This window comes from Gymnodraco acuticeps, unplaced genomic scaffold, assembly GCF_902827175.1.
Source record: "Gymnodraco acuticeps unplaced genomic scaffold, fGymAcu1.1, whole genome shotgun sequence".
In the NCBI taxonomy this organism is placed as follows: Eukaryota; Metazoa; Chordata; class Actinopteri; order Perciformes; family Bathydraconidae; genus Gymnodraco; species Gymnodraco acuticeps.
In genome coordinates this window covers 1232983-1246583 of record NW_022992308.1, presented here as the reverse complement: position 1 = coordinate 1246583, position 13601 = coordinate 1232983, and the positions used below count along the sequence as shown (strand labels likewise).

At 41.5% G+C, this 13601-nt stretch overlaps 2 protein-coding genes across 10 annotated transcripts in view; one reads left to right on the top strand and one right to left on the bottom strand.

Moving 5' to 3' along the window:
• Window positions 1-13601, bottom strand: part of LOC117541056 (ecto-NOX disulfide-thiol exchanger 2-like) — a 261284-nt gene that overhangs the window by 143782 nt on the left and 103901 nt on the right. The window lies entirely within an intron of this gene.
• On the top strand, window positions 7429-10309 carry LOC117541058 (zinc-binding protein A33-like). The gene is made up of 2 exons (XM_034208111.1): window positions 7429-7517; window positions 7625-10309. Exon 2 carries the CDS (start codon window positions 7627-7629, stop codon window positions 9253-9255), a length of 1629 nt encoding a protein of 542 aa, XP_034064002.1. The 5' UTR covers window positions 7429-7517; window positions 7625-7626; the 3' UTR covers window positions 9256-10309.

Here is a 13601-nt window from a genome sequence, read left to right as displayed (position 1 = left end):
ATACATATGATGTGAAATCCACCTTTACTTGAGCCACAAATTGCCTATAGGCATCTGAGAAATGCACAGGCTCCTATTTAATAAAAGGCAAAAAGGCCCCAACTACTTCCCATCTCTACCCTTACTTTAGCACGGCACCAGTACACTTTGCCCTCAGAGAAAGGCAAACGTACAGGGGGAAAGAGAGGAAAGTGGCATCAGCATGATGTTATGAGGAGGAAAGAGCAAGAGAAGTGCAGGACCTTGTTAAAACCCCCTCTGTGACAGTGAAGGAAAGGCTGCAGCTCCGAGTCATTAAATGTGGCCGAAGTCGGGGTGAGAGAAAGAAAGAGACGGTTTGACAGGCTGCAGAATGAAGAGATGAGCAACGGTTCGCAATTGTCACGGTGTGTGAAGCAGATAGGACCCAAATGCAGATTAACGTGAAAATTCCTTTATTTCAAGGCTAGACTAACAAAGACAGAACAGAACACTCACCGAGGACAAGCCAAATCACAAGACGAACCGACAAAGACAGACAGAAAAACCAGAACTTAAATACACACAAGACTAATCACACAAACAAGACACAGGTGAGGAGGGAGGAGAAAACACAGGGGCCACCAGGGTGGGTGGAGGGGGGTCAGGAGGACGGGACTGAGCTGACCGCCCAGGAGCACAGCAGAGGACCAGGAAGGGATCTCGAGAGGGAACTTGAACGGAGACTCGAGAGGAGACTGGAGAGGGGACTCGAGAGGTAACGAGAGAGGGGACTCGAGAGAGAGGGCTAGAGAGGGAACTCGAGAGGGGACTCGAGAGGAGACTTGAGAGGGCTGTCGAGAGATGACTTGAAAGGGAACTCGAGAGGGGACTGGAGAGGGAACTTGACAGGGGACTCGAGAGGGAACTTGAGAGGTGACTTGAGAGGGTCGGTAAGCCGACAGGACACGGGGAGATGGCGTTGGCTGGAGAGCCAACAAGAGACGAGGTGCTGGAGTCGGCCGGTACGCCGACAGGACTCGGGGAGTTGGTGTTGGCTGGAGAGCCAACAGGAGACGAGGTGCTGGAGTCGGCCGGTACGCTGACAAGACTCGGGGAGCTGGCGTCGGCTGGGGAGCCAGCAGGAGACGAGGTGCTGGAGTCGGGACCATGACTGCTGGAGCCGGTACTTGAGCCGGAACCATGGCTGGAACTGGGGCCGGAACCATGGCTGCTGGGCCGGGTACTTGAGCCGGAATCATGGCTGGAACTGGGGCCGGAAACCATGGCTGTATGGGCCAGCTCTGGTGCAGGGACCACGGTTGTAAGATCCAGTTCTGGAGCCGGAAACATGGCTGTAAGGTCCGGAGCTGGAGCAGGGACCATGGCTGTTGGGGCCGGCACTGGAGCCGGAACCATGGCTGCTGGGCAAGGAACCGGAACACGGATCCATGGCTGTGTGGGGTGGTACTGGAGCACAGTACCATGGCTATGTGGGATGGTACTGGAGCACGGAACCATGGCTGCTGGGTCCGGCACTGGAGCCGGAACCATGGCTGTTGGGTCCGGAGCGGAAGCCTGGACCCTGGCTGTGTAAGCCAGGTAATCCAGTATGGACGCAAAGCTGCGTGGGCTGGTACTGGAGCATGGAGGCATGGCTGCTAGCTTGGCTTTGCGCCTCCTTCTCTTAGCAGCCGCCTGAAAGCTCCGTGGACCTCCATAAGCCAGACGAGTTCCAGCATACGACTCCTGGACAGGAGCAGGAACTGGGGCAGAAGCACTGGCTGACTCCAGACGGACCACACCGAGAGGTTTGTAGTCAGCAGGCTGGAAATCACACACCCAGAGGAAGTTCAAAATCCAGCCAGGCAAGAACTTCACCAAGTCTGGTTTCTCCATAGCCAACCGGTGCGCCTCTACCAGAGCGGCCTCCCTCTGCCGAACACTGGACGCTCCACTCCACCAATCACAGCAGCAAGCCAAACAAAAGGAAAAATGCTGTAGCTCCACCTCAAATGGATCATCTGCTGGGTCCATTTCTGGTCGGTTCGTACTGTCACGGTGTGTGAAGCAGATAGGACCCAAATGCAGATTAACGTGAAAATTCCTTTATTTCAAGACTAGACTAACAAAGACAGAACAGAACACTCACCGAGGACAAGCCAAATCACAAGACGAACCGACAAAGACAGACAGAAAAACCAGAACTTAAATACACACAAGACTAATCACACAAACAAGACACAGGTGAGGAGGGAGGAGAAAACACAGGGGCCACAGGTGAACACAATCGGGTAATCAGACACACCAGGGAAACTAACGACAGGGAACCACAGACAGATCTAAAAAAGACAAAACACAACGCAGACAGAAAACCAAAGACAGATCTAGACAAGACACAACGCAGACAGAAAACCAAAAACAGATATAGACAAGACAAAACACCATAAAGACAGATCGTGACAGCAATAGGACATCAGTAGCTCACTTTGGTAAAAATAAGAAGTTTAAGAATGTGACAGTCTGCTATTTATTTCAACCACAGTTTTTACTGAAAAATCAAACCTCGTCTCTGAACAGTGACACCATTATCAATGACATACAAATAAGTGATGCTGGGCATGCATCATTTCCTGTGAATTCCTCAAGTCTTTAAAAGGCAAATAGTATCTTAAAATTGGTTTTGGTTTGATGGACATCTTGCAGGTTTCCATTAATTTATCCTTTAGGTGAAAACAAGGCAATTGTGCATTACGAAATACAAAAATGTGACATAACTTACTTTAAATGATTGAAAATAATCTCAGTTGTATGGGTTTCTAAGGCTCTGCAACCAGCCATCGCACAAGTCTGTGACCTCTGTAACATCAAACATATTTTACCTCATGTAATCTTCAATCATTCAACCAATGTGTCATTTCCAGTCACAGAGTCTGGCAAATAGCCCAAATAAATAATTCAACAGTAGCAGGCTATCGGAGAACTCGTATGGAGTTTGGAGGCCAACTCAGATAGTGGTATAAATCCAACAGTCGCCTCATGCTTAATGAATACGAGCTTAGATAAATCAGCTCAACAGCCTTTACATTTGTAAATAAGCTTTCTCATCCTTTAAATCTCCAGGCACCACTTAAGGTTCAACAATATGTCCAGTTTGATTTCTAAGCGGCAGAGTAGCACTGATACATTTAAAAAGGGTTTTCTCACACTTCAACGTATAAAAGATGGTCCTACCAAAGACATTCCTCTACTCAAAGGCTTTTTGAGAATCAATCGGGTGTGAGAATCTGTATTTATTTTTTCTATTTCGTTTTTAATATGTCACTTAATGTTGTTGATTTTCTTCTGTTTTGGAGTCTGATGCCTTAGGTCTCTTTTGTTGCTTATTGCCAACAAAAAAATAAAAAATCTCAACGGACTGTCACAAATATCCATCTCCTCAAATGACTTTACGAAGTCTTAAAACGTTCCACCTTATTGTCGAAATACTTAATACAAAGAGTAACGACTTGGGTAGAGAAACGTTGTAATGTTACGGTTTGTTTGTGTCAAACAAGATGTACTTAGAATTGACTTGCAACTCAGGTTCAGTGTTTCAATTTTGCCTGGCAATTTTCGATGAAAAAGGTAGTATCTCCGCTCTCTCTTTCCGACGCTAAAAGCATTGCTTTTAACAAGAGCATCGGAGGGGGGGGGGGGGCTGCTCTTAATCCACAAACACCCTGACAGAGATAGAGTCATCCTTTCAAGCTTGTGACCGTTTCAAAGTCATCCCATCAAGGGGGTACATCTAAAGCTTAGTGTCTGGGGAACAAAAACACTGGAGGCAGAGGACTCTCATCTGGCTTCATTTCTCCTATGGCAGCCATGCTCCGCAGGCTGATGGATTACAGGAGAAACTCATCTCATGACTAATTATTTATTTTCCCTCCAGAACTGTTGTGTCTTGAGGGTTGGAAAAAGCACAATCCTCTGCTCTGACCAGGTAGTAAACAAACTAGAATGATGGAGGTGAGTGAGTCTTCCTCACAACACTGTAGAGCATGGCTGCCATACATACAGCCAACAGACACGCTCTGGCAGGTTATATTTGTACCCTGCTGTGTTTGTGTGTATTTCTTAAATCACTTTTTTAAGAGTGAGTGACCAATGAACCGAGTCCTTCATGTAGTGGCCTTGGTTTAAATCTGGGATGTTTGTTGCCCATGCTGCACATCGTTCGCTCTCTCTCCCCCTTTCCTGTCTGTATTAACCTATTATATATTATCATTGATAGTGGGGCTCTTTTGGCCACAAAAGGACACATGTGAAGTTATTTGCTTTTGGACTCTAAAACACCTTTGTCGCCAATTAGGGCTGTCACTCAAAACATTAGGAACTAAGACATAATTTGTTGAAATGCCTGGTATTGTAATCTATGCTGTTTGAAATGCTTCCACACAAGACAAAAATATTGCTAATAGAAATGTTGAACCTTCTTAATGCTTACACGAAAAAGGGAAATGTTGCCAGTTCAGAAGCACCCACTCTTTTTAATTATCGTAATATAACTTTCATTAAATCTTTCAGACAAAAATATCAAACGTTGTCTAGCTCTAGCTTCTCAAATATAAGAATGTTGACTAATCAGTTGTGAACCTTGGGTTTTGGACTAGATTATAATAAAGCAAAACATGTCACTGTAAATTAAATGAGTTATTGATTGCTTACAGTTTATACTTTTGCTGCCCATACACATACTGTATGATTAATCCAACTAATCCCAGGCAGGTCATTACAGAGTAGGAGCCCTGACTACTACTGAGCTAAAAGAAGGTCCTACCAAAGACATTCCTGAAGATCTCAGGTGTGTGTGGGAAGGGAAACAGGGCTGATGAAGTCTGATAAAGACTAAATCTAATTTCCTTCTTTTTACTAGTTCAGAAGGGTCAGCCAAATTGAGATTATACCTTCCAAATTACAGTCATTTTAGTACAACATGTGTTTCCTTGCTGAGCGTGGGTTGGAATGTCTTTAAGTCACACTAGTAATAACACACTGCCAGGATGTAGATACCAACCAGATTTTACTGGCTGTTGAAACCTTACACATTATTAAAAGAACTTCAGCAGGTTTGCACAGGAAGAGGATTGTTCTTGGATTATATTGCAGTGTAGTTCCTTTCCAACGTAACACTTCACAGGCAGTGTGGAAGGAATGACTAGCTATTATAATGAACATATGGCATGTGAGCCTTGTATTAAAACATAATTGAAGCCTATACTTCAGGATCCAATAAAATCCAATTGCAAATGTTTAATGAGGAAGGCACTCGGCATGTGTTTATAGAGCCGAAGGGTATACATAATGACTTATGGTGAGTAACTGAACAAAAATATTGGTTTTTTACAAGAAAACTCCACAGGGCACCTTAAAATGGAGGAGATAAAATCGTTGATAGTTGTTTAAAAGAATTACAGGAATAATAATGTTGTTTTGCTGATGATGGTGAAGTTTCTAATGATACCGTTTACCCTTTTGTCCACCACAGTGTGTCTCTTGGGGAATAGGGTGGCCGGGCTTTGATGTAGAATCAGCCTCAATTTAAAACTGAGCAGACTGCTAGCAGGAGGCATTCAATTCTAATAGAGGAAGGTCTGTGTCCTTTAGCACTTTGAGCCCCTAATCTCTTATTCATGTATTCAAGGTGAGAGAGGAGCAGCTACAAGTAGGAGCAGAACGGGTGAGAGAACAGAGATGGATAGGGAGAGAAAGCTCTGGTTGAAAGAAGGAAGAAATTGAGAAGAAGAAAAAATAAGGAGGCGAAAAGCCCTGACTCTCACCCTGTCATGAACGGAACAGCAGATCCTGTACAGGAGAAGAAGGTTCAGGTACTGGAGCTCCACACAGACCAGGATCAAAGGGAATCCCCATCTGATCTGAATGTCTTATGAATGTTTTATGGACAAGATATTGAGGTTATTGGATAAGATGTGGCTCAAGAGAGTTATGATCAGAGGTAGCCTGTCATTTTCAGATGAGAATGTCACTCTTGGGAGCTTTTTTTTGTGAGCAGATAAACTGTATAGATAATTTAAAATACTGAACAAATATACATTCCTTACAGCCGTATGATTGCATTTTCAAAGCCTGTTCCCTTTACATTATGTCCTGATATTGTCAGTCACTGAATTCATTAACAGCTGGTGCAGGCTGTTCACATTTACACAGTAAAGACTCCAGCAAATACAAGACTGTTGAATAACTGATGCATTCGCCCACATATACATATTTAAACAGACACATACAGTGTAACTGACAAACCAAACTGCATGCAGGCTAATTCATTTGTGTCACTGAAAGGTTAAGCACAATGCATCATTCACATATTTTTATTTTATTTGATTAACCATCAGCACATGTTCACATGCTCACACCTACATAGTATAAGCCGAATGCAGCAAAGGAAACGCATTCAATCATCCATGAATGCTGCTAATGCACAGAGACCTATATACGCATCCTACATAGATTATTTCAGCCGTGACAAAGCCCTTCAAATATGCAAGGAAACTATTGTGTTCAAAGCCGTGTCTTGTGAGAGGAGAAAGCCCAAGACGAGAGTATTTACAGTTTATTATGCAGATGCCACCACTAAGCACTCTCGTGTAATGCAAGTGCACACACATGCCTGCTAACAAACCCATTGAAAATATAGCATGTTGTGCTGTCTCAGAGATTTCATCTCGTTTGTGCATGATACTGCACATGAAAGGGATTTTTGAAGCACTAACATTGTGAATACATCAACAATAAAGTAACCGAGTGCAAAGAATAATATAAATGATACACACCAGACAGAAATCACTGCTCATACTGTATAGCGGTGTACAAGCCGTTGAAGTTGAGATCAGGGACAAATGATACATCTCTAACTAAGCTCTACTGCAGGGGTCTCAAACTCAAGGCCCGGGGGCCAAATCCGGCCCGCGACTTCATTTTATGTGGCCCCGCAAGAGCTTGCAAAGAATATAATACGTTTATTATACGGTTACATGCCACTTTACAGAAGCAGGTTGCCCATAAACTACATGTCCCACAATGCATCTCGTTTTGTGACATGCGCACTGAAGAGACTTGCAATTATTTGCCCTGGACATCTGCTTTCAGACGTAGTTAATTACTAAGTTATTATCCTATCCGATAATAATCCAATGCAAAGGCAATAATGTAATATATATAATACATTATTTTATATATATATATATATTATATATATTGTATATTTATATAGTTACAACCGGCCCTTTGAGTGCAACCTTTATGCGAATGTGGCCTGCGATGAAATTGAGTTTGACACCCCTGCTCTACTGGATCAGGAAGACAAAAAAAACTCTAAACCTGGGTCAATGAGTAATTACAGCATGCAATGGGTTAACTTGTTGGATCAGGAAATAGGAGGGGACTGCTTCTCTGACGTCACTGCTGAAAGAGAAACTAGCAGGAACAGAGACGTTTGTTGTTGTGTTTTAACTGTCCTTAACCGATCTGAAAGATTTGGGAAACCCTTCAAACATCAGGTAAAGTTGTAATTTATTAAGGTAACACTTATCTTTGGTGTAAAACATTAAAATATGGATTGACTTATCCAACTTTTTCCCCATTTATTTCACCATATACCTTCTAGACATGGCTTCTGCTGCAAGTTCTGAGGATAATTTCTGTTGTTCAATCTGTCTGGACCTGTTCAAAAAACCTGTGACGATTCCCTGTGGGCACAACTTCTGTCTTAACTGCATCAACGACTACTGGGACACTACCAATAACATATTCCAATGTCCACTGTGTATGGAGAAATTCTTAACCAGGCCGATGCTTCGAGTTAACACTTTCATTGCTGGGATGGCTGTAAAGTTCAAGGAATCCTTTGAAGAAAAGTCTTGTGAATCTCCTGAAAAAGCAGAAAATGGAAACGTGCTCTGTGGCCTGTGCACAGGGGCGAAGCTTGCAGCAATCAAGACCTGCTTAGTTTGTTTCATGTCTTACTGTGAAACACATCTGGAGCCTCATCAGAGAATTGCGGCCATGAAAAAACACAAGCTGATCGACCCGGTTGAGAACCCAGAGAGCAGGATGTGCAAGACGCATGACGAGCCTTTGGAGTTATTTTGCAGGGTTGATAAAATGTTTGTATGCGAGTCCTGTAAAAACAGCGACCACAGAAAGCACAAGACAGTGAGTCTAAAAGAGGAGGCACAAATGAGGAAGATCACACTGAGAGTAGAAAGGGAATACACGGATCAGATGATCCAGACACGTCAGCAGAAAATGTGTGAGATCGAACACTCAGTGGACGCTAGCGCAACAAATGCAGCGAAGGCCCTGTCATACAGCGTGCATTCGCTGACTGCTGTGGTGGACTACATTAAGAGAAGTCAAGCAGAGCTCTCTCAGGTCATTGAGACAAAGCAGAAACAAATTGAAACAGAGAGAAAAGGCTTCATTAAAGAGCTGGAGGCAGAAATTATGCAATTAAAGCAAAGCAAGTTGAAGCTTGATCAGGTTTCACTTTCCAACGACTCGATGATGTTCCTTGAGAATGTCCTGTCTCTTACAATCACTCAGCCCCCGGTTAATAACTGGTCAGATGTGACTTTTAACAATGACGAGTTTTCTCTGCAGGGAGCCACGGCCATGCTGGAGGCAACCGTGATGAGAGAAATAAGGATGTTGTGCGATCCAGACTTGAAAGAAATGCAACGTCATGCTGTGGATGTGACTCTGGATCCTGACACAGCAAACCCTTTTCTACATGTTTCACCGGATGGGAAACAAGTCAAGTATGGAGACAGAAAGAGGAACCTCCCACACAAACCAGAGAGGTTTGAACACGTCCTCAATGTCCTTGCAAAGGAGGGTTTCTCCTCAGGAAAATTCTACTATGAGATCCAGGTTAAAGACAAAACAAACTGGGATTTAGGAGTGGTGAGCCAGTCCATCAACAGGAAGGGAGATATACGATTGAGCCCCAAAAATGGATACTGGACTATTTGGCTGAGGAAAGGAAATGAGTTAACAGCCAATGCCGGCCCTTCTGTTAGCCTCAAGGTGAGGGAGACGCCTCAAAAGATCGGGGTGTTTGTTGATTACGAGGTGAGTCAAGTTCTCTTCTATGACGTGGACACCAGGGCTTGCATCTTCTACTACACTGGATGTAACTTCACAGAGAAGCTCTTTCCGTTCTTCAGCCCCTGTAGTAATGACGACTACAAAAATCCAGCGCCCTTGATCATCACTCCTGTCAAACACAGCAGATGAGCTTTGTTTCTGGATGTTGTGAAAGAAAATAGACAGGGCGAGGGATTCGGGGAGGGATCATGGAGCACTGAAATGTTTCTGTCCTGAAAACTCCGGCGGTTTATTGTCTTTCTCTCATCCATCAGTGTCAGTGCCGTGTGTCACTATGTGTTGCCTGTCACACATACTGCTGTAGATCTCCAACGGTCAACATGCAGTGAATCTCAATCGCCTGTACATTATTTCATTGTTATTTGTATTGATTGTAATTACAAACTATGTCTGCAGAAGTATTAAGAATGGGTAACTTAGTGTTTACAAATAGTGTATAGCATCTGTTCCGCTTGTAGTACTTTACCACATATCAAGAGTGATGGATAAGATGAATACATAAAGCTGTTGGAAATAACTATTACTGTGTTCACAAAATATTATTTTTGCTTGATGGAACACACCTCATGAGATTAAATCGGGCTGTGACTGACATAATACAGCCACCAATGGAAAATAAATCAGCACAGAACATGTTCAAATAACTTGAAGGACTTTTTTACACCAATCAATGTTATAAGGTTAAAAAGGGGTTATTCAACTTTATTGAAGGGCACAAAATGGTATTTCCTCTAGTTGAAATCAGCCAGACCTTCTATTCACTTTAAAACAAACAACACATACATAACTGAAATAAAGAAAAGTCAATCATTTCTTAATTCTGTTTATTGTTGGTAACACAAAATTCACTTTTCTTTATTTCAGTTATGTATGTGTTGTTTGTTTTTTATGGGAGCAAAGGGACTTCAATCTATGGTGAAAAAAGCAATGACACTTTATGTACCAGTGATGTAGAATTGTGATGTGTTGTTAGTTATTGATAAGAAAATAATCGAAAAGTGAATCAACAATTATACTCAAATGTGAAGATATGACGCTGTACACTCTTAAATATAAAACTGTTAATTAAATCAATATCATTATTATTACATAGGGTCAAAAACATTTGTGATTTTTTTCCCTGCTGTTTTAATTTGATTAGATGTAAAAAATAATAAACAGATTATTTGAACATGTAAATGCAGCCCTTGTCTGTAATGCTGTTCCGCATGTGTTGAATATATTAGTAATTGTTCATTGTTACTGTTTGATGTTTGGAGGGTAAACAATGTTCGGCATAATGGTAAAAATAAATAAAGGTAATTTACGAAGTTGCAATAGAGCACACACTTGATGAACACTCACAACAATCTAAGAAAATCCTGCCAACAGATAAAGACACAGAACACCAAATTACTTTAATTTGCAATTAAAGTGCATCTGTCACTTTGAGGAGTATAAACACAAATTATAGACTCTTCGGACAGCCTGAGATGCCCAAAACATACACTTAGCAATTTCTCCAACTCCACTCAAAACAATCCATAACGTTTCCCTCCCAGAAAGGTTGGGAAAATAATATTAATTATACCTTTCACAAAGAAGGGTATGTGTTTTTAATGATCTGACAAAAATAATTGCATGAAATGTCTCAAGCGAAAACAAGTTATCTGCAAAAGGAGAAAATAAATATGCAAGTGTTGCATAAATAGACATCCTAATGGTCATCGCTAGTTAAAACATGTAGCAATACTAACATATACAAATCTTAAAAAAGGTGCATCCAAAAGCTCACTTCAGTAAAGGCAGGTAGTACAAACAAGTATAAACAGTAAAGGTATAAACAGCTAACAGTAATTTCAGGGTGAAGCTAGTGGAGGTAGAACCAGCTCTAAACTTTATAAACTCATTCTGCAAACTACCTGGTAACAATATATGTGGAGAAAAAACTAAAAAGAAGCATAAACATTTAATTGAGTTGATCCAATTATGGAGCAAAAATCTATTTATCATATATCTTAATATTCAAATATTATTTTGGAATAACACAAATGCTATATTTCTTACACAGTACCCACACACCTCGAAAAAACCACCAGTGTTTTACCGAAATGTAAAACAAATATGCACAGCTTTAAGTTAGCCTTTTCAAAATCCATTTTTACAGTGGCTCATTCAAAGGCTAATGTGCTTGAGATATCACTGCCTTTTTATTTATTATTTTCTTACATGTTATTATTCTGCTTTGCCACACATGACTGCAAATAGCTGTTTTTGGCATTATACTTTCTGGTTGAATTAACAGTAACAGCCTCAATTGTGGTTTAAATATAGCTCTATTGTATTTCAAAGGTGCTCCAGTACAACTCTGTCATGGAAACAGGCTCATACAAAGAGGCTTGTTACAAAGACACTTTCACCAGCCAAAGGTTTCTGTCAAGCAACATTTGAAAATAAAAAAATCACAGTTCTGAACTACACTAGTGTTGTTGATTTGCAGGCTAACAAAAGCACGTTACTTATAACTGCTATTGATTCATTCAACACATAAACTCATATTTCTCCAGAGCACCACCATCTTTAGAACTCCTCATTCTTCTCACTGGCTTTTGATGAATCAAAACGGAGCTGCAAAGAGGGGACCATTCTGGACTGCTGTGAAATGCTGATACTAATTAAAGAATTTGGAAAATATCCAGGTTCGTAAGAGGGCCCTGAGGCTGTCTTTGTTATGCGTTGTTTTAAAAGAGACATGTTGAGAAGAAGTGCAAGAGTTATTCATGAAAGGCGCAGGATCTTACTTCTTTAGTATTGAACCATAAAGAGTTTGCCACTGAAACATTTCAATATGTTTGAGTCATCAACCCAATGACCAACTGATATAGGGGGGAATTGTTTTCAACCTTGAGGTGAGCCACCACATATGCAGACAGGATTATACAAAATGGATATGCATTATATATTTTAAATGCATAGCTTTATATTTACACTAGGAGCGTGGCTCTTGGATTGCAATATTGGACAGTCAATGGATACTTGGTGGTATCTATACTTGAAAGTGAGATGTTTGAACAACTATTGGATGGATGGGCATGACATTTGGTGTAGCCATTAATTGTACCTTTAGGATGAATTTCAATAACTTAACTTTGTTTAGCACCATCATCAGGTCAACATTTCCAATAGTGTAATGTCAAAGATCCTGGAGAAGATTGTCTACAGTCAAATTAGGTTTTTTCTGGAAGAGAACAACATACTGGAGGTTTTCCAATCCGGTTTTAAAACTATGCACAGCACTGAAACAGCGCTTTTAAGAGTCTTTAATGACATCCTTTTATCTACTGACTCTGGGGACTGCGTTGTGCTCCTACTTATTGACTTAACTGCTGCTTTCGATACAGTCGACCATGACATCCTGATCTCCCGCTTGGAGAAGTGGGTGGGCATTGAGGGAAAAGCCCTGAAATGGTTCATGTCATATTTGAAGGACAGAACTTTCTCTGTCAGCCTTGGTAACTCCATGCCTTTGTCACCACCCAGCTGGACTACTGTAACTCTCTCTACATGGGGGTCAGTGGGTCCTCCCTCGCACGACTGCAGCGGGTGCAAAATGCCGCAGCAAGGCTCTTAACTGGCACACGGAAGTATGACCACATTTCCCCTGTTTTAGCTTCTCTCCACTGGCTGCCAATTTATTTTAGGATCCATTTTAAATTATTTTATTTACTTTTAAATCCCTAAATGGCATGACCCCACCATACCTTGCTGAGCTGCTACAGCATTACACGCCGAACCGCCCTCTCAGGTCAGCAGACCAACTGCTCCTGAATGTGCCTAAAACCAGGTCAAAGCTCAGAGGGGACCGTTGCTTCTCTGTAGCGGCTCCCAAACTGTGGAACGCTCTGCCCCTGGAGATCAGACAGGCCTCCACACTGCCTGCTTTTAAATCGCTTTTAAAACCCACCTTTTCTCTTTAGCGTTTTAACATTTGGCGTTTCAACATCTTTCAGAGTGTTGCTTTTTTGCATTTCAATTGTTTTTTGTTTTTACTTGTACTTGTTTTATGGTGTGTGAGCTGAGCTGTGTTACTTTTTTGTATGCTTTGTTTTATCTATTTGCCTGTACAGCACTTTGGTCTGGAGGTTTAAAGTGCTTTATAAATAAAGTTGTATTGTATTGTATTGTATAGTAATATAACTAAATACCTACAAAAGTAATGAACATGTTGTTATTCTCCTTACCAAATGACTAAATATTAGCATGCTGTCCTGATCAGATAAGATAGTAAATATGGGCAAAATGGTCAACATCAAACCCTTATCAGAACAGTTAGCAGTTAGCTCATACATGATGAATAGTGGAAAATTAAGGGACCTGGGAAAGTTGATTAACTACATCTCTGTATTCATTTTTCCTGACAGGCTCATTCGGGAGTTTGTTTCACTGGGTTATATTATAAATACAATCTGCGAGTATGTTGGTCAGGGTAATTACAC

Coding starts and splice junctions, on each gene's coding strand:
- LOC117541058 (XM_034208111.1), top strand. CDS start 7,627: ATGGCTTCTGCTGCAAGTTCTGAGGATAATTTCTGTTGTTCAATCTGT.